Source organism: Microtus pennsylvanicus, chromosome 7 (assembly GCF_037038515.1).
Source record: "Microtus pennsylvanicus isolate mMicPen1 chromosome 7, mMicPen1.hap1, whole genome shotgun sequence".
NCBI lineage: Eukaryota > Metazoa > Chordata > Mammalia > Rodentia > Cricetidae > Microtus > Microtus pennsylvanicus.
This window is the reverse complement of record NC_134585.1, coordinates 90,983,217-91,008,099: the sequence shown is the minus strand read 5'-3', so window position 1 is coordinate 91,008,099 and position 24,883 is coordinate 90,983,217. Positions and strand designations below refer to the sequence as shown.

General features: G+C 44.8%; 1 protein-coding gene across 4 annotated transcripts in view; it reads right to left on the bottom strand.

Moving 5' to 3' along the window:
- Nucleotides 1-24,883, bottom strand: part of Alpk1 (alpha kinase 1) — a 93,439-nt gene that overhangs the window by 4,253 nt on the left and 64,303 nt on the right. For all 4 annotated transcript variants that reach the window (XM_075981375.1, XM_075981371.1, XM_075981372.1 and 1 more), the window contains 8 exons: nt 17,316-17,514; nt 11,415-11,474; nt 9,636-9,722; nt 7,928-8,004; nt 7,045-7,140; nt 5,765-5,869; nt 1,847-3,956; nt 1,444-1,597 (listed from right to left, as the gene is read on the bottom strand). In XM_075981375.1, the coding sequence (XP_075837490.1) occupies nt 1,444-1,597; nt 1,847-3,956; nt 5,765-5,869; nt 7,045-7,140; nt 7,928-8,004; nt 9,636-9,722; nt 11,415-11,474; nt 17,316-17,514 (2,888 nt within the window). The remainder of the gene's footprint in view (nt 1-1,443; nt 1,598-1,846; nt 3,957-5,764; nt 5,870-7,044; nt 7,141-7,927; nt 8,005-9,635; nt 9,723-11,414; nt 11,475-17,315; nt 17,515-24,883) is intronic.

Here is a 24,883-nt window from a genome sequence, read left to right as displayed (position 1 = left end):
ACGGCGACATGTGAAATGATCATTACTCCAGAGCAAGTGAGAGGGGATAAGAGACACGTGGTTTAAAAGATATTTTCTGTTCCTCATCAAATCACTATCATCGTCTTAACTTCAGATTTAAATAATTTTGTAAGAGCCACTTCTGTAAGAGAGCAGGGGTCGTGCTAGCTGGCCTGAAATGGTATGGAATATGAAGGGACTCAGTCTACTCAAGGGAGCAGAGCCGTTCTTCACACTTCTGTGGAAACCAGGGGTCAACATGGTGAAGTCTGGAGCCCGAGACTCTATCGTCTGCAGTGTGTTCTTAAAGAGGTCAATTAGTTGGCATGAAGCCCTCCACTATCCCTTCCTTGAGTGATTTCATTCTTGTGGGCACTAACTTTATCAACACCTATTACGGGCACACCAATGTGTTAGCTCTGAGAGTACTGAGAAATGTACGAGATTGAAGACATAAAACTTTCAAGGGCTCAGAGTATAATCAGACAGAGCCTATACACGGTAATAAGGAATTAAATAAGGCAATAATGACAGTACTATATGTCACTGTGGTGATTATATTGCTGTAAGTTAGTATGAATTTATTAGTAATGTCCCATGTGCTTGGAGAGACCTATAAAAACCAGAGGAAGTTGTCAGCATTGTATGCCATAATGAGAGCAACCCGCCCCCTTTAGAAATCTCTGGCTCTATAGTTCTGAACATGCAGACTCCTGAGTGGGAGAAGGGATCTGACAGCGAAAAGTGCACACACAGGTGGAGCCTCCGCAGCATCAGAGAGCATCCCAATGATGCTCTGTTGGGATGTTCTGAGAGGGACACCCCAGCACTGAATGCAGGTCTGCAGAGGCTTTGAACCAATCCAGAGTGTTTCCTTTATTGACAGAGTATGTATAAAAGGGCTACCCCCTGTGAGGTACCAGTACTGAAGCATTTCTGGAACATTCTTCCGGAAGTGTGGCTCATCACTCTGTGACAAGAGAGACACTTTTCTTCTCATTGTACACTAGTTTTCCTTAGCATGGATTTGTTAGTATCAAAACTGGCCGCTTTGAAAATGTCTTCATAGTTCTCTGCATTAGATATTTTCAAGTATGTGACTTCCATTGTTTGGGGGTCCTAGTGTTGCTACTGGGAAGTCAGCTGTCTATCTAACTGATGTTTCTTTGTATGTAAATAGCCTTGCTTTGCTTTTTGGATTGACTGTAAGAGTTACGATTGGTTTCTTTGTTTTGGGAACTCTGAAGCATCCAGCCACTCACATGGCACAGCTCTGTGATATATGGAAACTGTTATCAATTGACTAATGATGAAGAAGGAAGTCACTATCTGAAAACTTACATTTTGGCCATATCTCAACCCTTTCAAAATCTCATGAATGACTACTCAAGCAAAAGGAAATTAGCCCAATTATGCTGACGACACACGTTTTCCAGTAAATACCTCCCCAGAGGTTCCTCTTGGTGAAGATAGTGGACCCAAAATGCATTTCTCTGCTTGCCTTTCTTCTTCACTTTCAGGTAGTCCCCTAAATACACCACAGTTTCCTGGGCTGTCCACAATTCAGACTTTTTGGAATATTTTAGCAGAAGGGCGTCTGGAAAAAAAAATAAGGTTAGACTTCTTTAAGCCGTTTTGAACAGGTCTTGGCACCCAGTGAGTATACTTTGCATGTTCGCTGTAGGTTCCTGGCAGGAAATTCCATCGCTAGAGAAGCAATTTTCCTGATGAGTCACATTATGCATCTTTCATGATAAGTGAGTGGTACACCCAGCAAACTCTTCCAAGGGCTCCCAACAGAAACCTTCTGAAGCCCGAAGCTATAGACAAAAACTGTTGTACTTACTGTGTGCACGTTGGAGTTGATTGGGCTTTAAAACTCCTGTATTCTCCAGTCTCTGAAGCAGCCAGTCATTTTTGACTCCCGCGAGGAGTTTTTCAATGTCATCAGGCTGCAGGGTGCGAGCTTCAAGGATCTCTTGCCTGGTCTGTCCTGGCAATGAGGCGAATGAACTTCTGCTGGAGTTGAGAAGAGACCATGAACTTTCCCCCTCCAAAGAACTGCTGGAAAAGGCAGGTGATTTCTGCCACCACTGTAAGGATGAGCTGGAGTTCTGGCTGCTCTTCAGCAGGCTCCCAAGGTCCTTTTCCTCCTCTGTGGTGCTGAAGTCCTCGCTGAGGACAGGGAAGGAACTGTAACCACTGACAGAGGAATTGGGCCTCTCGTCTCTCTGACCTGGCCTCAAAGCGCTATCTTGGCCAGTGGGGTAAACCTCTGTGCTGTCAAGTAGTTGCCCTTCCTCATTCTCTATGGGGGCATCAGGGTCCAGGCCCTGGTCTTTAATTGAACTGCCCGTCTTTGCTGAGCCATCACTCTGAACAGAGAGGCGAGGAGAGAAAGTGCTACTCGTCAACCTTGAATGGCTGCCTTCTAAACATTCCAGAACTACCTGAGAGGGTGGTGGCTCATTCTCTTTGCTTTCTTCTGTTTCCCCTTCCGGGTCAACTGAGGAGTTGCCATCTGTAAATGCAGGCCCTGTGAATCTTTCAGTGATCTTTCCCCCATTTTTTCCTCCACACCCGTCTTTGGTGTCAAACTTGGTTTCTGGAAAGGGACCAACTATTTCACAGGTTTCTTCTTCTTGAACTGAAGGATATGTGGCCATGTCTGTGAACTTGTCAGAACTAGACAAGGACCAGGAAACAGAGCCACATGAAGCACTGGACTGAAAAGAAGTATTCCTAGGTCCTCCATTTCTGGCATCCTGGCTTCTTTCAGGGCCTTCTAAGAACCCCGTACCCGAGCCCAAGCAAGCGTCTGCTGTGTTGAGAGGAACGATGGGTGTTAAGGACGTGTGTTTGTGCAACTGGCTTTGTGTAGACTGCAGACCGTGGTCTTTAGCTTCCTGATGAGAGACGCCATACAGCTTTGAAAACAAGTCTGTAGCTCTGCCCCTTCTGTCGGTCTTGGGCTCCTCAGACAGGGCCGTGGAGCACTGAATGTCCACAAGATGTTCTGCTTTGCTGGAGTCTCTCCCTGCCATAGCCTCAACACCACAGTTCACCTCCTCCCAGCTTGCGGAAGAGCTGAGCCCTGACAGTTTGCTCCAAGAACTGGAGCTACGGCTGTCACTCAGAGACGTGTGGGGAACATTTGCCCTGCCATTGCTCTGGCTTGGTAGCTCAGTCTCAGTCCCCATATCTTGATCTAGGGAGACTCGAAATGCCTCAGATTGGGTCCAACTTTTTCTCCTTACCCTTCTGAGCTTCTCCTGGTCTTTCTCAGCCATCTGGGAGGAAGCTATACTCCTGCTCCCTTGAGAACACAGTTTCTCTAGAGTAGCACCCATAGTATCCATGGTGTTTGTTTCTGTTTTCAGAGCAGTGATACAGACGTCTGGTTTTGTGTCTCTCTGGTTGCCTTTTCTGTTCCCGCAGGTGCTTTTAAATACCTCACACACGGAAGTATGGTGTTGGGAATAGGTTTCAAGAATTCGTTGGAAATCCATGTGCCCGTGCAAGATAGGCTTACCCAAGCCACATTTGAAACTCTCTGGGACGTAAGATCTCTCATCTAAATTTGGGAAGCTTTGAACTTGTAGATGTCTCTTCACCTGGCTGACAAGAGACATGATTTCCCGAGACAGGGCTTCTCGGTCCTGGCTGGTGGAGGAAGTGCTATAGCTATACAGCTTCTCCACAGCTTCACTGCACAGCTGCCTTGCAGCACGGACCACATCTGTCTCCCCGTGCAGCCTGCCGTGCACTGTGACGAGGCCGAAAGCGGCTTTGATGAAGCTGTGCAGCTCCTGCTTCCCACTAACCAGCTCTCCATCTTTCTTGGTCAGGAGGCCAATCTCAAAAGCCTCTTTGGCATCATATAGATACCCACTTTTCAATCCCGGGGGACAGTCAGTAGAGCTACTATATGACAATAAGCACGTGCCACGGATATTCTGTGGAAAAGAGCATGCAGGTCAGATAGTGCACCGAGTACTAGATACATTTCTTCTTTTCTTTTTTCTTTTTCTTCACTTTTGTTTTTGAGACAGGGTCTCTCTTTGTAGCTCTGGCTCTTCTGGGGCTCACTATGTAGACCAGGCTTGTCTCAAACTCACAGTAGCCTCTACCTCCCAAGTGCTGGGATTAAAGGTGTGCACCACCACCAACCCAGCAACCCTTTTAATTCCTGGAGGATGACCACTTAAAATATTACAGAAAGAGAGATACACACCACAGACATTCTAAAGAAGCTTCCCAATGTTTAATGGGGGGTGTGAATTTTGTTTTGGTAAGAAAGGATAGCAATAAGAGCCATTGACTTGTATGGAGGATAAGACATTATCTTTACCTTCCATCCTGCCTCAGCCCTAATGCTTGTACACTGAACATGGCAGACTTGTGACCTTTGCTGCTATTCATTTTAGCATATGGTACATGACAGTTGGGTTGTCTGTCTGATTGACTTGATAAGTCTGTGAAGACTTACCAGAGACAACATAAGGGATGCAAGACCCACCTTGAGGGTGGGTTGTACAATCCAATAAGCAGGAGTGAGTTTGGAATAAGAGGGGAAGACGGAGGATGGATGCCTGCTAGCACTAGTAGCGATGAGGCTGAACCTTTTGTTCTTGATAGCTCCTGTTACTAAGGCATTTTATCTAATCTCTGGACCAAAGTGATAGAGCCAGCAAGCCACAGATGGAAGCCTCTGAAACTGTAAAATCAAAAGGCAAACAACACCAAATTTAAAGCAGAACAAAAATCAAAGAAGAGCCCTTTCCTTCCCTTAGATTACTTCTCACAGGATTTGTATTTGTCCCAGTGACAAAAGTCTCACTGACACAGTCCACACCCAGGATATAAGCATAACTCATTTTTTATGCAGAAAGGGTATTGATTTAATTATAACCCAAAAAACAGAACAGTGGGCTTTACATCTATCTGTGTATTGAATCTGTGTATTGGTTTCCCATGCAGATACCAAAATCTGTGGATGCTGATGTCCCTTGCACAAAATGGTATTCATATAAAACGTGTACATACATCCCCTCGAGATCACTTCTAATGTGTAATACAGTGTCAATACTGCATTGTCTGGGAAAGACAAGAACAAAAGGCCTTTCTGTACGTGCTTTCTACAGATGCAAAAATTTTTATCCAAAGTTGTTGAAATAAATGTAAGGGTGCGGAACTTACAGATACGGAGTTGAATATATATGTACATATATATGTATATGTATATGTATATGTATATATATATATATATATATATATATATAGTCATTGTTAAAAGTTATGTGTATGTGTGTGTGTGTTTACATGTTCATGCACATGCCCTTGGAGTCCAGAGTGGGTGCTGGATGGCTTGGAGCTGGAGTTACAAGGCTGCTGCAAGCCACCAGATGTGAGTGGTAGGAACCTGGCTCACGTTCTTTGCAGGAGCAGTACTTGCTCTTAACCGCTGATGAAAGGTTTGGGACCGTTAGTCCAAGAGGTTTTGTCATTTAACAGGCACAGAGCAGACCCCGGGAAACACATGTTTTGAAAAGGCTCCTGGGGTGGTAGCCCTAGGAACCCTTGCTTTGGAACAAACAGCCTTATATGCCTGGACTGAAGTAACCTGGCTGCCATCAGAATCTGGTCCTTCTGACCAACAGCACTTTCCTCGCGTGGAGTCTTAGGATAATTGCCAGTGAGGAGCCAGCATCTACTTCAAGGTTAGACTTTCCCCTCCCTGCTGCATTGGAAACCCCGTATTTACCACAGCTGTGAGCACAAACAGGGGCGTGTAGGCACTGAAGGCAGCTGCCAGTTTGCAGGCTTCGGCCGCTGACAGCAAATGGTGGTCAAACTCCTTGAGCAAGGCCTGTGGGGAAAGGGGACGGACAGTGAAGCAGCAGGTGCTATTTCTGCATCGGGAAGACAAAGCCCTTGGCATTGCAATGCATTTCTTTCAAGATGCCCAGGGATCTTCTTTTTGCTGTGAGCCTGTTAGAACAAGTGCTAAGAAACTCTAAGTGGGTCCAGAGCACCAGGTGTCCTTTCCTATCCTGCATTCAGAACGCACAGGCTCTACCATGTACAACTTTAGACAAAGTAAATCAGATGAGCCTCTCTGGGAATTGGGGCACAGTTCCCTGTTCATGGAAACCGCACATTTTGTATCCAGACTGATGGGTGATCTCTGTGCTGTTCTTGGCAAGGGTTTCTTTATGGCTTCATACTAACAAGGATTCGTTCATTCATTCTGGAAACACTGATTGGGCCCCTCCATGGAGCCAGACACTGTTCTAGACTTGAGGAGACAGTGGCCTGTAGGAGCTCATTTTGTATTGAAGAAGTGACCAGCATACAGTGATGAAAAAGAATGGTAATATTAGACTAAGAATCCGGAGCAAATCCTTAATGCTCTGCTTTGAACAACAAAAATAATGGCTTGTGGATGTGGTTCTCAGGGTCTTTCCACCCTTTATTGTTTTGTTTTGAGACAGGTCTCTCACCAGGAGCTCACAGATTCAGCTACAATGGCTGACTAGCAAGCGCCAAGGTTCTTCCTGCGTCTCCAGCACTGGGATTATAAGCACGTGTTACCATGCCTGGCTTTTATGTGGGTGTTGGGGACCAAACCAACTCAGGTCCTCATCCTTATATGGAAAACGCTCTACCAACTGAATTCTCTCCCTCTGTTGCCCCCACTGTGGTTTTGTTTTGTTTTAAAATTATTATCCTTTTATCGCCAAGTTTGCATAGTACATTTTGTAAAACATGGAAAGGAAATGTATAGTTACTGAAAGCCGCTCTGAGGATAATCCTCTCATTCATTCACTTGAACATTTCCACGCCCTTTGTATATTTGATTCAGTGCTAGAGGCTGGGAAGACCAAGACAAATAGGACCCATCAGAGCTGTTCCCATTAACACAGGAGGGACTGTGCGCCCAGCCCCTCCTCTACTGGGAAAGAAGTGGGGTAACCGGAAGCAGCATTGACAGGCGTCCAGGGCATGCCACTCGGAACCATGCTTTTGACCAATGACAATTACCAAGTTAACCTGTGGGTTGTTCTTAAACTTTTCATAATCTGCTTTGCTCATGGAAACGAAGATGTCTGCCAGGATACCCAGTGATGTGGAAATGCCCTGTAAGGAAAACAAACAAATCAGACTGGCATTCTCTCATCTTGTGGCCTGTAGTCCAGGGCTCCATCCTAGGTGAACTATCTGCCTGTTATTATTCTATGACTATGACGTTGGAGATACTTTTGAATTAAACATCTCTGGGCTTGAGAGACCATCACATCCCAAGGCATAATGGTGAAATGTGGTTACTTTGAAGTTGGGCTTTACTGGGTTATCACCATTAATTTACCTAATTAATAGGCCTCAATAATTGGTATGGGAAGAGATCTTATATTACTCTCTGTCTGTGTTGCAGAAGCGGATAGGCCTCACTCACTGACACAGCTCTGGGAAGTGGAGGCTCAGGTAACGAGAGGACAGTGCCACAGAGAGAATGAAATGACTAACAGCAAGGCAAGGATTGGCTCAATTTCTTAACAATGTTATCACACGCACAACTAAAAGGAGCTTTGCTCACGGGACTTGGAAAATGACTTCATACATAAGTATCATGGCCATCTCGGTTTTGTCACAGAACCAAGTGAAGCCTAATATGTGATAGGATGGACCCAGTGGAGCAGAGAGCTCAATTTAGAGTTGGATGGCTGGGAATTATTATAGAAACCTGCCATAGGCCAAGACTAACTATGACACACAAGGAAGTTCCCTAATGTTCCTGGTCCTGTGCTTGTGTAGGTAAAGAAGATGGTGCTGATAGACTTGATATGTCATGAAATTAATTGTGTTGTAAAGAGACAACTATCCGAAGACGAGCAGGGAGAGGAGGCGCTGCATGTAGGCACACAACCTTTTTGTCTGGCTGAGGGAGCGTCAGATAGCCTACGATCGAGGCCCATATCAACTCTGCTGCTTCATACCACATGCCTGAAAAACAGGGGAAGAATAGGGCTAGACCGTCAGCATCTGTGTCTTAGCAAACAGATAAATAATGAACAAGTAATCATTTATAGCTATAAATAATAAATAAATAAAGTAAACAATGAGGAAGAACTTAGAAAGCAAGGGCATTGGGAGCAGTCATTGACTTCTGTTAGGAGAACTTGGCGTAGAGAGGACTGGCACGGCAATTTGTTTCTTCCCTTTGGCTGTACATTGATAACTTTCCCACATTGCCATGGAACTGTGAGAGTCATCAAGCATTTGGTATCTATCTTCATCAGGGCTACCACTCCTGTGATGAAATGCCATGAACAAAGCAACTTAGGAGGAAAGGGTTTCTTTCGCTCACACTTCCCACAGTGCTGTTCATATTGAAGGGAGTCAGGACAGGAGCTCAAACTGGGCAGGCACGAGGAGGCAGGAGCTGACACAGAGGCCGTGGAGGGCTGCTGCTTTCTGGCTTGTTCCTCATGGCTTGCTCGGCCTGCTTTCTTACGGCACCACTGGTTCAGTGATGGCATCGTTCACAACGGGCTGGGCCTTCTTACAAAAATCACTAATTCAGAAAAGGCTTGCCTACAGCGTGATCTCATGGGGGCATTTTCTTAATGGAGGCTCCCTCCTCTCTGATGACTCTAGCTTGTATCAAGTTGATGCAAAACTAGCCAGCACAGTCTGTAACGCACACATACATAAACATATAATCTACGGTCATTTCCATTATTTATAAGAACGATAGTTATCATCTTTTATTATAATTTCAAAACCTTCAGTTTGCCTTTTAGTCTAATTAGGGTTTGAAAACTTTACTCAAAAAAATCTGTGAGCGCTCCAAGGATTGCGTGAGTAACCACAGTTAGTGAGTAGCCACAAATCACAGCTGCAAACAAGGAATGTGTGAGAAACACAGTCAGTGAGTAGCCACAAATCATAACTGAAAATTTGGCTAACAATACAGAAAAAAATGACTTTCTTTTATTAATATTCATTTTTGGTTTGCTTGCTTTTGGTTTTTGGTTTTTTGAGACAAGGTTTCTTTGGGTAGCCCCATCTGTCCCGGAACTTGCTCTGTAGACCAGGCTGACCTCAGATTCAGAGATCTGCCTGACTCTGCCTTCCAAGTGCTGGGATTAAAGGCATGTGTTTATTACTGCCTGGCTCTTATTAATATTCTTAAGCTATGGGCCTTTTTGAGACAGGGTTTCTCTGTGTAATAGTCCTGGTTGTCCTGGAACTCACTTTTGTAAACCAGGCTGGCCTCGCAGAGATTCATCCGCCTACTTCTGACTCCTGAGAGCTGGGATTAAAGGTGTGCACCACCACCACCTGGCCATTTTAAAACATGGAGTCTCACTATGTTGCCCAGGCAGGCCTCAGTCTCCTGGTTCAAGCTATCCTCCTGCCTTAGTCTACAGAGTTGACTACACAGGTGTATACAACCATGCTCAACTCAGCTCTTAATATCTTAAATGTTATTTTCTTCTCAACAGGACAACCAAGGGAAGCAGATTGTGACAATCTTGACCAGATATAATAAGTAAACGCCACAGTAAATTCTTTTAGCCAGCTTCCGTACATGAGCCCTGAGAGGAATGATGATTGACATCAGACAGTACCTAGCTTCTGCAGAATTTGTCCTCTGATCTGTATGCAGACCGACTGCACCAGAATTTGGTCACTTTCGTTTCTATACAGCCAGGTACCTGAAATAAAAACAAAGACATTGCCTGGAGTCAATAAGGAAAGGGCATGGTAAAATAAACCTATTTTCAGAGATGTCTTTCTTCATGTGCATACATGATTTAGATCTGAGAGACAGCTCCAATCCCTGAACCTCTACAGGGGCCAGCTTCTATACAGTCTGTGACTGTTTGATCAATGGACCCATTGCTCCCTAGGACCTTCATCTGGTCTCTTGTTTTATGCACCTACCTGTACTCACATCATCCCAACCTGGGATGCTCTTCTCTGGCCTCTTAACAGTTCATCTTCTTTCTCAGATCCCAGATTCAGTGCTATTGTCTTGAATGCTCCCAAAGATCCTGACCTCAGGTTATCTTACCCACGGTGAGACCCCACTGTCTGTGGCTGCATCTTAGACCGCACGGTCATTTCCAACCACACAAGATTTGTTTGGATGCTGAAGGTGATGATCCACACAGACCAAGAGAGAATTCATTGCCCATGTAATGATGCTTGCTAGGGAGACCTGGGCTGGCACTCAGGCTGGCCATTGGACTGAATGAAGGGAGTAGTGAGTACCTTTGGTTTTTTTATGTGGGCATTTGTGTGAGGCAGGTAAAATTCTAAGAAGTTGGTCTGGAGTTTGCGGGTAAGTAGGCTGGGTTTTCAGTTTCGTATTAACATATATTAATTCTTCAATGTAGGGAGTTTTTTATGACATTTCCCCACATGTAAACATTGTACTGTGTCCTCTATTCTTTTTGTTCTGTTTCTCAACTGGCCCAGTGGGTGGCAAAAGGAAAAAGGGCGGATAGCAAATGTGAGTGGGAAAAAGTGGACTTGGGCTCTTCAATAAACTGCACTGTTTTCTTCCTAGTTCCTGTGTGTGCACGTATAGGTTGTGCATGTGTGTGCATGTGTGTGTTTGTGTAGGGCATATGCTTATGTGTGTAAATGCGTTTTTCTGGTGGGCGTGTATAGTATAGAAAACAGAAAATATGAGCACTGTGGTTTTGTGCTGGCGGCCACAAAGGAAAGGCATGCAGTGAACGTTTGCACCCCAACATGTCTTCCACACACATGTGCACCCCACAAGCTTCAAGAACCAAGAGCCAATGGATCTCAGCCCATTGAACTTCAAAGTTGACTGAAAAAACTGTACTCAACTTTTTGGGAAACTTGCTGACTGATATGACCAGGACTCCAACAAAACCTCCTAGGTTTAAATGATCTGCTAGACAACTCTTAAAGCTTCATTTCATATGTTACTGAATATCAAAAAGAAAGTAACTTCAAAAATAACTTTTTTATGGAAGTTTGCAAAATGAATTTCCAAAACATTGAAATGCATGAGGCCATAGGAGCATTCTTCTGAACTAGAACCCTCATCCCCAACCCCACCCCATGATTCTGGCCCGGGCTACCACTGAGCCCTTGCTGGGGCTCACAAACTGTCCACATTAGCAGTCATTGTGAGCTAGCTGAGGTGCTGTATAATGAAGCAATGAGGCACCAAGCATCTTCTGCTATGCATTTGAATTTAGAGAAAACAGAAACAGAGAGCAGAAAGAAGCTTGACAGAAGCTGCTTCATTTCTCACTATAGATCCAGTCCCAGGTAGTCCCCTGTAGCCAACACAGACTAAGCGGCTATAGATGAGGACCATGGCAGGGCCTGAGAGACGCATTACTCTAAACATGTGAGACACTTACCAGTTGCTCCGTTGTTGCTTATCAGGCTGCTCAGGATGAACTCCGCCTTCAGCAGTTTCCCTGAGAAGAAGCAAGCAGACACCAACGAGTGGGTTCCAGACATCCAAATATTTAATGATGGTTTCTGCTCTATTATTGATGTGTTGTAACAGGGACCATGTCCCCTCTGGAAATACCCAGATCTAACATTTAAATCAACAACTACATCAAATATAAAACTGAAAAAAATTATATATTTCAAGAATTGATAAACTGGAAAGTTATATAGTATCTGAAGGGGCAATTAGATTTACACCTTATACACACACACATGCACACATATACACACACAGAGAGAGTTTATGGATACAGAGAAAGCAGGATATAAGAGGCAAACACAAGCAAAGGGTGCTTGTCTTCTCTCTGAGAAAGCTGTACCACAACAGATTACAGTTGCCCAAGAACAGGGACAATTTACACAACAGTTCCTCACCTATGCCTAGATATTTGCAGTTATCTTTTTTCCCAAATATTTTGTTTATTTTGCTTGCTACCACATGGAAGGGACATTATGCTGTAGAATAATGCTCCTATACACTGTAAAGATTTGTCACTCGTATTGGCTTAATAAAACGTATTGGTCAGTAGCCAGGCAGGAGGTATAGGTGAGGCAATTAGACTAGGAGAATTCTGGGAAGAGGAAAGGCAAACAGTGAGTCACAAGCCAGATGCAGAAGAAGCAAGATGAAAATGCCTCACTGATAAAAGGTACCAAGCCACGTGGCTAACCATATACAAGAATTATGGGTTAATTTAAGTTATAAGAGCTAGTTAATAATAAGCCTGAGCTAATAGGCCAAACAGTTTATAACTAATATAAGTCTCTGTATGTTTCTCTGGTACTGAATGGTTGCGACAGAAACTTAAGAAACCTTATCTATGAGTTGTTGTTTTTCATAAACAGGAAACTCAACCACTTGCCTTTTAATTGCCTCCTCTTCCAATTGACTCGAAACCCTGCATAATCAGGACTTTTCTACCTCTTTGTGCCCATGTTTGAGTTCTCTCTTCTCCCTCTCATCCTACTCTGTCACAGTTGCTTCCTGTTTTCCTGTGATTTCTTGGCTTAGCTTTCACATCACCATTATCACATGTCATAATTATTTTGGCCTGGAATGCCATTATTCCAAACATTTCCAAGACTTTCTCTCCCTCCTTCTCCTTCTTTTACTCTTCACTAAATTGTTATTGTCATGGGGTTGGGGATGACTTAGTGGCTGAAAACAGTTGCTGCTCTTGTAGATTTCAGGTCCCAGCACCTATGCTGGGTAGCTCAGTCTCTTGTAATTCCAGCTTCAGGGAGTTCTGATATCCAATTCTGTATTCATACGCATACACATAAGTTTATGAAATAAAACAAAAACAAATACAAGAACAAAAACCTCTAAATGTCATTGTCTCCTAGGGCTTTCCCTAATGACACAGATCAGTTGTGTCAGATTTCATTTCCAAATGACCTGTTTCAGCAATGACACATGGTCTAATAGACACTGCACACCTTGTCTAGTTTGTGCACCAAGAGGCTCATCTATGTTTAATTTTGCTTTAGAGAAATAATCTTCCAAAATGTCTGTTTTGCCTACACTTTTAAATGATAGTTTTGCTGGTTATAAAATTCTAGGTAGGTTCAAATTATTTTGTCTCAGATTTGTTTTTATTCCACTGCTTTCTGGGATATTTCTTCTTTTTATCTAGACTGTTTTTTTTTTTTATTTTTATTTCTTTGTTTGTTTTGACATTTTTTTTGAGACCAGATTTCACTATGTAGCCCTGGATGGCCTGGATCTCTGCATATACCTCAGGCTGGCTTCAAACTCAGAGATTTGTTCATTTCTGCCTCCTGAGAGTTGGGATTAAAAGTGTATGTCACCATGCTTGCTAAAGATTTATTTTATTTCTCATTATGTTGAATGTGTGTTTAGGGGTCTGGGATAGGGATGGACAGGGTATATACAGGTAAGTGCAGGTTCCCACAAAGGCCAAAGGAGGGCATCAGATCCCCTGAAGCTGGAATTATAGGCAGTTGTGAGCCACCTAACATGGGTGTGGGAACGGAACCCAGGTCCTCTGCAAGAGCACTATGTAGTTTTAACAAATGAATCATCCCTCCTTATCTAACGATTTTAGTCAGGTCTAATTATATTTTCTATGTTAATGATTTGTCTTTTCTTCTTGTTTCCTTTAATATTTTTTAGTAGTTTTGCCACACTGGGTCCAGGAAAGGCGTAGGATTGCTTTACTCTTTCACTATAAAGATGTGTTTCGTCTCACTTCTGGATCTCCTCAGTTCTGGAACTCCTGCTATGCTTGTGTGTGTGTATGTGTGTGTATGTGTATGTGTGTGTATGTGTGTGTGTGTGTGTGTAGTGTACATGCACATTTTTTCTCTTTTAGCTTTCAGAGTTCTTCACATTTTCGTCTCTCTTGTTTATTCTCAGTATGTTCTTTAAATTCAATGGTCAGTTCTTTGTCTTTCCCTCCTGCCTTTAGTGCTGTGCAGGAATATAGGTCAAGAGGTCAGGACTGGAACACCTGGGGAGCCTGCCCTAGGAAATGCACCTTGGTTTCCAGGCTGTTACCAGTTACGTAGTGAGGGGCACAGGGGGCACATGGTGTTAGCTGGTCCCTGGCTCCCCCAGTAAGCAGCATTGGCCCCAGATCTTCAGTAGCAGAACTCATGCTTCCTCACATTTCCAGGATGCCGCGGACTCGTGGGAGGCAGGCAGCACTGCCCAGGGGACACCATTCACTCTGTCTTTTTATCACATGCTTGGGTCTTTTTATGAATGGATTGAAGGGTGACTAAATGAAAAACAGAGTGAGCACTTAGAAACCACTGCTATTGCTTGCCCAATAATTTCATAAAATTTGAAACTTGTTTATTTTTCTTAAATACTTTCCCCTTTCCTTCATTTTCCTAGCCAGTTACTTTCTTGCCATGTCCTCAATGACAGTTTTTAGCAGTTGGGCATCCTTCTCAGCCATGACATGCCAGAAGCTCAGTGCACCCATGGGAAGAGCTCTGGGTATACTCCGTCTCTACATCAGTGGTCCTCAACTTTCCCAGTGCTGTGAGCCTTTGATACAGTTCCTCATGTCATGGTGACCCCAAGCACTAAATTATTTTCATTGCTACTTCATAGCTGTAATTTTGCTACTGTTATGAATCGTAATGTAAATATCTGATATGTAGGATATCTGATATGCGACCCCCGTGGTTGAATAAGCTTCCTTGAAACTTCTTCACAGTGGCTGGGGGGAGTCACGGTGTCTCCTTTCACAGCCTGTGCAAAGCCTTAAGAATTCTGTCTTCTAATCTACATGGGGAGTAGAAAAAGACAAGATCTCCTGAGTAAATTGGGAGCATGGGGACCTTGGGAGAGGGTTGAAGGGGAGGGGAGCAGATAAAAATGTAGAGCTCAATAAAATAAATAAAAAATAAATAAATATTAAAAATAGAATTCTATCTTTCTGCATTCATTTTTAATCATGTGACTCAGTGTAGAGAGCCACACCTGATGGCAATGTAGAGAGCTGCGTGGAGCCGCACCTGATGGTACTTGCTCCCGCCCTCCGCGATCCCGAAAGCAAGTGCTCTCTATGATAATCAGCTCTGATTATGGCTAAGACCTGACTTATGCTATCATCACGCAATGATTGTCAGCTACTTGCATATGCGTGGACCTATGGGCAGTGCCCACCTGGCAATCTGGGGTTGGTAACCCATGCCTACTTAAGGGCTGGGAGAGGTTTGCCCGGAGAGAGAGAGAGAGAGAGAGAGAAGGAGAAGGAGAAGGAGAAGGAGAAGGAGAAGGAGAAGGAGAAGGAGAAGGAGAAAGATTGCTGTGAATAAAGTCCTGAATAAAATTGCTGCAAGAAGAGCTCCGGGTGTTGCGTCTTCCTTGCTGGTCGAGGTGGGCGTGACAACTCAGGGTCCTGTGTTTGGTGTCTGCACAGAGATTCAAACCCCTGTCCCTTCCCTTAGGACTATATCCAATATGAACACCCCTGGATATGTGTTGTGAGCAGGAGTTCCATGCTCTGGCTCTGAGCAGCCACTGTGTCAGACACAGGCTCTTGCAAGCCTTCACTTCACCGTATCTACATGCTCCTAATGAGTGAAGGTCCTGTATCGGCTCAGTCCTCCATCTGTACGGAACGGGAAGTCTATGCCTTTCTCTGCCACTGTGGCTTGGAATGCTTGCCTCTGGATTCAGAGTGAGCTGAGCAGCAGGTCCATGGGGTCTTCTCTTGTCTCCCTGACACCTGCTATTTTGATATCTGCGACACATTTTGGGTGGAAACCAGCAAGGACTTGATTGAGGGGGTTTCAGTTACACTACTGTCTTCTCGCCTTTTCATTGTCTTCCCTTGCCCTGTTTGATGAGTACAGTCCCCCATTCTGTACCCAGGGCTTCCTTCACATGGTCAACTCTAAATGCTCCGCACCCACATACATACCCATTGTATCTGAATGCTAGGTAGGTGTACAGATGTTTTAGTGTAGTTTACAAGAGCCAATCCTGAGGCTGTGTGTTTTAGTAGCACTCGTACAAACGCCTTTGAGCAAAAGACGAGCTCACAGTTGAGAAATAAGACCCAGGTCTTTTATTTTAGATTCAGGTGAGTCAAGGAATAGACTTCCCATGATGACATTAAGGCTTCGGAAGGAGAAAAACTCTCTACCACCTATGTTATAGGTACAAGGGCAACAATGAAAAAGCAAGGCAAAGGAATGTAGCTCAGTGGTGGAGCACTTAACTAGCAAACATGAGGCCATGGGTTCTATCCCCCCACGAGGCAAAATGTTCAGCTTTCTCTAGAGTTATTCAGGAAAAGTCAAGAGTAAGTCACAGGCACCATTTACAGTTAGAAGAGTTTGCCAGAGTGGACTTGGGCTTTTGTGGTGCTTGGGCTGGATCTAGGCCTTCCCATATGCCCAGCAAGCCACTCTACTTACAGTTGTATTCCAGCCCTGACTGGGTTTTTGAAAAGGCAATCTCTACATGCCCTTTCTCTCTCATGCTATTTTATCTGTCCCTTCTGCGTTAAACAATCGTCCCATTTAGTATAGTTTCTGCAGTTCCCTTTCAAAAGAAATGAAGTAAAGAGACGTCCACCTCGTACAGACCAGAGTTACCAAAATAACAGAAATAGTTGAAATCAAGCAAAAAAAGGGGGGGGGGGTTGGGCTGGTTGTCTCGAGAGGGGAGATTTGATTTCTGTTCCCATACTTTCGCTCCACGTTTCTAAATTTACAGATTATGAGTAATTAAAATAACTCTAGACCTGTGTGGGAGCGGGCTGTGCCGTCCCCCACCCACCCAGCCCCCACCTCAGCCCCGCTCCCCTGTCAGCCTCAGTTTTCATTTCATTCAAAGTGACAGGGAGAAAAAAAGATACTTTCAGCCCTAATCAGGTACTGTACCGGTGTTCTCAATGATGAAAACCCTCAAATTGCTTCAGTGGGCTGTCAGCTCCATTGTCGGCTTAGTCAAGTGGCCCTACAGAAAGGAGACAGGAGAGCTAGGAGAAAAGAGTCGATTTCTAATCAGCTTTTTAAAGGCCCTTGGTCAGAAGTACAGCAATTCAGATGCCCCTGTTTGAAAGCAGCGGGACAGATTTGTTAGCAGACAAAGGCTCCAATTAGTATTTTCCACACCCTTTCACAATTTTCTCTCCTGCTTTTGGCTCTGAAACCCTTTACGCCAGGCCTTTGTGCCTGCCGAGAGGCGGGTGCAGGGGCAGCGCGGGCTGGGGCAGCCGAGGTGGCACCCGCCGGTGCCCGCCAGCGCCCGTAGAGGTCAAGTAGCTGGGAGCAAGCGGGCTGGGGACCAGCCGGCGCCAAGGGATGGAGCCCACCTGAGTTGACGGAGACCCGGGCTTGGCGGATGACCACCTGCGGGGCGATGGGCGTCGCGGGCTGCAACTTGTGCAGGCCTTTGGCGACCTGCAGGAGTTTTCCTGAGACGTCGAGTCCGTACAGGAACCGGTCCATCAAAAAGACAATAGCGGCGGCGGCATCGCAGTCCCGGACAAGGATGGAGGCTCGCAAGGCCGCCTGCAGAAGCAGCCACAGGACACAATGAACCACACAACACCGCAGCCCCCCAAAGAAAGCCGCCCTGAACAGAGCCTAGTCATCTAGGTACTTTTAATTAAAACAACAGCCAAGCTTGTAGCTAGTGGGAGAAGTATACTTTAGTAAGCGATAAAATCCTAAGAAGGAAAAAGTAATTAAGGAAAAGTTCACTTCTGTTGATAAAATAGTATTGTCTTCATTGCATTTCCCCTCCAAAGTCTAAAACCATGCCGGCGGAAAGTGCATATTTCTTTTAAATTAAAACAACACAAACGTGGACACAGACTAGTGTGCCGTTTCCCCACTCCGTTCTTGTTTTCTTTCCACTTTTCCCTCCCTCTGTCTCCTCTGGTGCCTGTCCTCCCTGAAAATGATTTAGGTAAACTCCGTCTGAACAGGTGCGTCCCCTTCTATGTGGACATAGACATTGGTTCTTGGTCTTGCGTGGCATCTTTCCTTCTCTTTCTGTCTGTCATTAATGAGATCACACTAGACACACTGCTCTTGGCCTTCTTCGTTTAGGCATCATCCTATCCAGGAGAGCTTTTCGCGTCAGTTTCTCTCCCCTCCCTCCCTCTCTCCCTCCCTCCCTCCCTCCCCCCCTCTCTCACACACACACACATACACACAGAGAAGATTGAGAATTTCATATAGGCATACAATGCGGCTTCATCAAATCCACTCCCCTTTGCCTCCTCAGTTTATCCTGTTCCCTACTCTTCATTCATGTGTTCTTCCTTTTAAGCCACTGAGTCCACTTAATGCCTACGGGTGCAGGACAATTCAATTAGGGACTGCATCCCTAAAGAAAACTTAATCTCAAACTGGGCAGTGGTGGCGCACGCCTATAATCCCAGCACTTGGGAGGCAGAGGCAGGCGGATCTCAGTGAGTTCAAGGCCAGCCTGGTCTACAAAGTGAGTTCTAGGACAGCCAAGACTGTTACACAGAGAAACCCTGTCTCAGGGGGAAAAGAAAAGAAAAGTAAAAAGCAAGCTCAATCTCTCCACCCCACTGCCATCCATCATCAATAAAGAGCTCCTCAGCTAGGGCCGTAACTTCATGATTCACTTCCTCAGCCATGCTGGGGTTATGACAAGCCTGACCACGAGCAGGTCTTATATATGTAGCTAGAGCTGCTGGGAGCTCATATATGCAGCAACATTGCCATGGCCAGCAAATACTGTATCACTGCGGATGTCCCCTGGCTCTGGCTCTTAACAACCTTTCTTCCTCCTCCTGAAATGATCCCTGAGCCTTAGTGGCAGCTGTCCCATTTCGGGCTGAGCACATTGGCCTGGCATTCATTTCAACTGCCCTTCATGGCAGAAAAAAGCCCTCCTAATGGAGACAGAATGATCTAACACTGGCTGGTCTGTGGCAGGAGCTGGTTCAACAGGAACAGTGTCAGGACAGACTATGCATGTATGTTTAACATCAGCTGGCTTCAATTCCTGATCTTCCCTCCTGCTTCAGCTTCTAAGTGTTTTGATTACTGACACGTACCACCACATCCACCCCTATTACATATATTTAATTAGAAAATAGTATATTAGATTAAAATTTAAATTTGATTTTATTATCCTGTTAATATAATCACACACACACACACAAACACACACACACACACACACACACACATATATACAAAGGGGGAAAAAGTAATGTGAGTGAGAAGTGAAAACAGATCTAGGGCTCAGTTGGGAGAATGGTTGCTTCGCATAGCTTGAAGCCCTGGGTTTGATCCCCAGCAATGAGTAAACCAGATGTGGTAGCCAGTGTTCAATGTCATCCTGGCCTACCTATGTGGTGAACTAGAGGCCAACCTGGGTTAGAGACTCTTTCTTAAACAAAAGAAACAAGGAAGGAAAGAGAAGTAAAAATAAACAGGGTAAATTTCTATGGAAAACACAGTCGTCTTTGTTGTTAGGGAGTTGATTATAGGGAAGCCAGTGATCTCATGGCCGCACGACTCAGTGTGAGTTCATATTCTGAACTGAACCCACCTGAGTCTTTTCTAGGTCCCTTTGCTCCCAGATGAAGATGGGGAGGCACTGTAAGGGATCTCTACCCTCAATGGGATTCGCATTCAGCACTGGGCCCTGCTTTCTTCACAACACCATCCTAAGTCTTAACCCTTGACATACCAAGCTAGACTTCAGCCACAGCAGCACTCCGAGCATTCTGTGACTGATTCTCCCAGTGGCCACAGCCAAGCACCCCCCACCCTGCCTCCCAAGGCCGATTCTGTTATTAACCTCACTTACAGGAGGGAAACATGGAGGCTCAAAGAGGTTAAGTTGACATCACCTGGGCCTAGGGGCTGAGTAGGAGTGAGTGCGGGAGAGCCAGGTGCAGATGGACCAAGCTCCCGCCTCTTAGGCTCACTCTACCTTAAGAAAGCCAGAGGAGTCCGGCGTGTCAATTGTAGCGATGCTTCATTTGTATTTTAATAAATAAAACTTGCCTGAAGATCAGAGAGTAAAACAGCTGCGCTGGTCAGTCTTACAGAACAGGCAGTGGTGACGCATACCTTTAATCCCAGTAAGCCACATTAGTTTGTCCTAGAAACCAAGTGGTGGTGGTGTACACCTTTAATCCCAGCCCTAGAGAGGAATGTAATTCGGGATGAGACAGCTCTCAAAGACGGTCTCATTCTGAGGATTCCTGGAGGCAGGATTGCCATTTCAGACATTTCAGGCAGCTGTTTTGCTTCTCTGACCTTCAGGTTGAACCCCAATATCTGTCTCTTGAGTTTTTATTAATTGTGCTTCAGCCAATTACTTGATAACTATGCTCACCAGCACCAGAGATGGAGTCAGTATTGCTGTAGTTGCTGATCTAAGTAGGGTGTAGGGTGTAACATCACACTGAAAGAGTTCAATCAGAATTTAAAGAGTGGCGCATCCCTGAAAAATCTTGGTGGCTGTTACAGATGTTATCAAGAAAAAGAACCAGCTCTGGCTGGGCGGTGGTGGCGCACGCCTTTAATCCCAGCATTCAGAGGCAGAGGCAAGCGGGTCTCTGTAAATTTGAGGCCCGCCTGGTCTACAGAGTGGATTCTAGGACAGCCAGAACTGTTTCATAAAACAGAAACAAACAGATAAACAATAAGGACCAGCTCTTTTGGTCAAGGAAGTCTAAAACATGTAGTCAGTGGACATGAGCTAAGGACAGTTTTCTGTAATGAAAACTTGGGGAGCAAGGCACGTGGAGCCTGCGCACCAGCTGTAAGGAGCAAGGGCGTAAAAGCACAAGCTGGGGGAGCACGCCATAGCTGGGAGCAGTGCCCCGTGTTTCTGGATTAGTTGGGCGATGAGTAAGGTATAGCGTCACCTAGCAGTGGTGATTTGAATTAGGTTTTAAAGAACATTAAAAAAAAATACAGAATGGCTTTTTGTTCCTTCCTCCTCTGCTCTTCTTTCTGTCTATCCTCCTCCAATCCTTTATTTCTTAATATTTATTTATTGCATCCTCCAGTCCTTTTCTTTAGATTTAGGGCATACCGGGGATGCAGAGACGGTACAGCAGTTAAGAGCATGTATTGCTCATGTAGAGGACTCAGGTTGGGTTCCCAGGACCCATGTTAGGCAGTTCACAATTGCCCTTAGCTCCAGTTCCAGGAGAGATCCAGTTCCTTCCCAGTCCCCGATACACACACACAGACCACACACACACACACACACACACACACACACACACACACTGTAACAAATAATAAAAATAAATCTTTACATTTAGGACTTCTCAGAATTTCTCTCTTGTCAAAACTAAGATGCAGTCTTGCTGAGAGAAAATGCTCTCTGCTTTGGACCCCTTCACAGCGAAGGCTCTGCAGGGTTTCAGCATTGCTGTGGTCCACACCCTGGACCCCCGATCCCCATCCCTACCCAAAGCTTACATGGCAAAGGTTTGGTTTTTAGGTGAGGTGCTGGAAAGTGCTAGAACAGTTTTTGGTGGTAGGGCTCAGCGGGAGGTCCTCAAGACAGTGACCTCGGAGGTGTGCCCTGACTATGGGACCCATTCTAGTCTTCTTTTCTCTTCTGGCCATGGTGGAGCAGTTGGCCATAGCCATTGCTACTGAGCATGCCCACCAGAAAGACTCCTAAGCAACAGATCTGATGGACTGTGGAACAGAACTTTCAAAACTGAGAAGCAAAACAACTCTCCTATTTGTGAGATAGTTTTCTGCTACTTCCTTAGCGTGACGGAAAGCTGACTAAAGAATTTGCATTTTCTAAGTAAACTGGGCTAAACGTTTACTTCTCATCCACGCTGAGCTTCATCTATGGTATTTATTTACACGGCTTCATTTCTGGTTTATATTTTGCTTTCCGTCTAAAGATCTATACAGCACTGCACAGAAAATAACATTGATCCATAGAACATGTCATTCATATATGTACATATATGTAATATATATGTATTTATGTACATAGGCATTCATGGATCAGGCAGTGCCTTCCAACGACAGCACAACTACTCTACTCTTTCAAAGTGATGGCTTCTTGTCTCATTAACCATCAGGTCATTTATTCATATGGAGAGGATAATCCCTAGTTATATTATCTTGCTATCCTGAGTCTTCATTGTTCTTACTGTGATGGAAATGTCAGTCCTTAGTAGAGAAAATCGCTACCTTTATCTCTCCTCCTCTTCCTTTTTATCAGCTAACAGACATCTCGCCTTGTCTTACTGTTTCCTTCCCTATTACAGGAGGTCAATGATTACAGCATTTCTGGCTTCTATCTCTTTAGTTTGCTGCATGGGAGACAGAATGACTCTGGCCAGATTATGTAGTAAGAGTAACTCGGGTTCAATCATTTTCCTTTTCTCTCTGGAACAAGCTGTCTAAAGGAAACATTCTTTTCTGCACTTCTATACCCCAAGTGTCACCTAGCAAGCCTATATAGGGGACGTTCTATACCCCAAGTCTCACCTAGCAAGCCTATATAGGGGACATTTTATACCCCAAGTCTCACCTAGCAATCGTATATAGGGGATGTTCTGTACCCCAAGTCTTACCTAGCAAGTTTATATAGGGGATGTTCTATACCCCAAGTCTCACCTAGCAAGCCTATAGAGCAAGCCCCTAAAGGAGATGTTCTGCTTTGTCAGGTAATTTCTGTGACTATGGAAGTCTGTGTAATTGTGCAGGTTATATGGCAGATCTCCTGTGCTCTAATATGAAGTTTTATCATCCAATCTGGTCTTTGTCAGGGTTAAAGATAATATTTCATCTCTCTCTCTTTTAAAGATTTATTTATTTATTATGTATACAACATTCCTTCCATGTATACTTGCATGCCAGAAGAGGAGAGGGCACCAGATCTCATTATAGATGGCTGTGAGCCACCATGTGGTTGCTGGGAATTGAACTCAGGACCTCTGGAAGAGCAGTCAGTGCTCTTAACCTCTGAGCCGTCTCTCCAGCCCCAATATTTCATCTCTTGACAGGGAGAGATGGCTCAGCTACTAAGAGCATTTGCTGTGCAAGCTTGAGGATCTGAGTTCGGATGCACAGTGCCCCCGCCCACTCCATAAAAGCCAGATGTGGCTCTGTTCACTTGCAACCCCAGCACAGAGGGTGACAAGGGTAGGGGGGCTCGGAGAGAGACAGGTAGATTCTGGGAGCTGATTGGTTAACCAGTCTGACTAAATGGCTAGTTCTAGGCTTAATAAAGAGATGCTTTCTCAACAGAGTAAAGTGGAGAGAACACACAAGCCACACACACATAAATGACAAACATGTGCATACGATATTTAATATCTAATATCTTATTCACCAAACATTTGCATTATTTCCTAATTTTCTCAGAATCCAAGAAAGGAAGAGAGATTATTTATTGGATATTCTTAAGGACCATGAGATTTATACTACCTTTCTTTTAAAAGTCACCAGAGTCCATTTGTCTTTGAAGTGACCATGTATTTTGCTCATTGACATCTGTCTCCAGTCCCAGCCCCCACCGCCCTGGGACAAACCCAATAGGAGCCATGTGACACCCAGCCTTGAACTACCAGAAAATGAACGTCTCCATCTGAACTGAGACATGAAGAGAGAAGCTGCCTGTTGCGGCAGATGGAAAGAAGTATTTATTTTATCATTCATATGTACATGTGCGCGTCAGCATGCATGTGAGTGTGTGCACCACATGGATGCAGGTGCACACAGAAGCTAGAGGTCACCAAATCCCTTGGGGCTGGAGCTACAGACACCAATTGTGAACCACCTGATGTGGGTGCTGGGAGCCAAACCCAGGTTCTCTGCAGGAGCAATATTCTGTTGTTGTTGTTGTTTGTTTGTTTTCACAGTTTCTCTGTGTTGTAGCCCTGGCTATCCTAGAATTCACTTGGTAGACCAGGCTGGCCTCGAACTCACAAAGATCTGCCTACCTCTGCCTCCTGAGTGCTGGGATTTAAAGGCATGTGCCACCGCTACACCACCTGGCAATGCTCATTCTTAATGGATGACCCATCTCTCCAGCTCCTCACCTCCCTGCATGCTGTCTTGAAGCTGCATTTTTTCTTTATTATCCCACCGTCATCTTCAGGATTATGTAAACTTTTTTTGTGAGCTTACTTGATTGAACCTCTCTTGCTTCCCACCCAAAATGGCAAGCTACAACCGAAACACCATTAAGCTTTTCTTTTCTGAGTAAACAATCACTCTCTCAAATTTCACAATGAGTGCAGTCATCTCGACGTCCTAAAGCACAGGTCCAAAGATAGAAAAGCAAGTTGACGGTTTCATGTATGCCCGGGTCTGTCTGGGAAGAATAGGGTCTGAGTGAGAGGCTTTCCTGTGGGCATGGGGTAAGCACTGCTCCCCAGCTGGCAACTTCAGCTGCTACCTACATGTCATAGAATTTGAAGATTGTCTTTCTGCCGGCCCTTCATATTTTACTCAGAACCATTCTCCTTCAGCTTGCTCGTTTCCCTGAGCCTTGGAGGGTGCTTGGTGATGTACTTTGATGTAGTACTTGAGTGCACGCCTCACCGCTACACCTGTAACTCTGCCCCCTTCTCCTCAGGTCCATGTCTGCTTCAGGTAGTCGCAGTAGTCCCTGGGACAGGTTCAGGGGCAAAGCCGCTTTCCAGATATGGTCCTCACATCTCTTCCTCATCAATAATAGTGAGTTTCAACTTTGCGGCAACATCTGCATTTCTGAAAAAAATCCTCGTGTACTATCTTATTAGAATTCTGTAGGAGCCTTAAGATTTAAATTACGAAAGGAGATGAGAGGCTCAGTGGTTTTTCAGGTTACAAATCAAATGCGCAAATCAGCGGCGAATAGGAATTGGTTTCCATTTCCATCTCGCTCGACATTTACGATCAAAATTTTAAA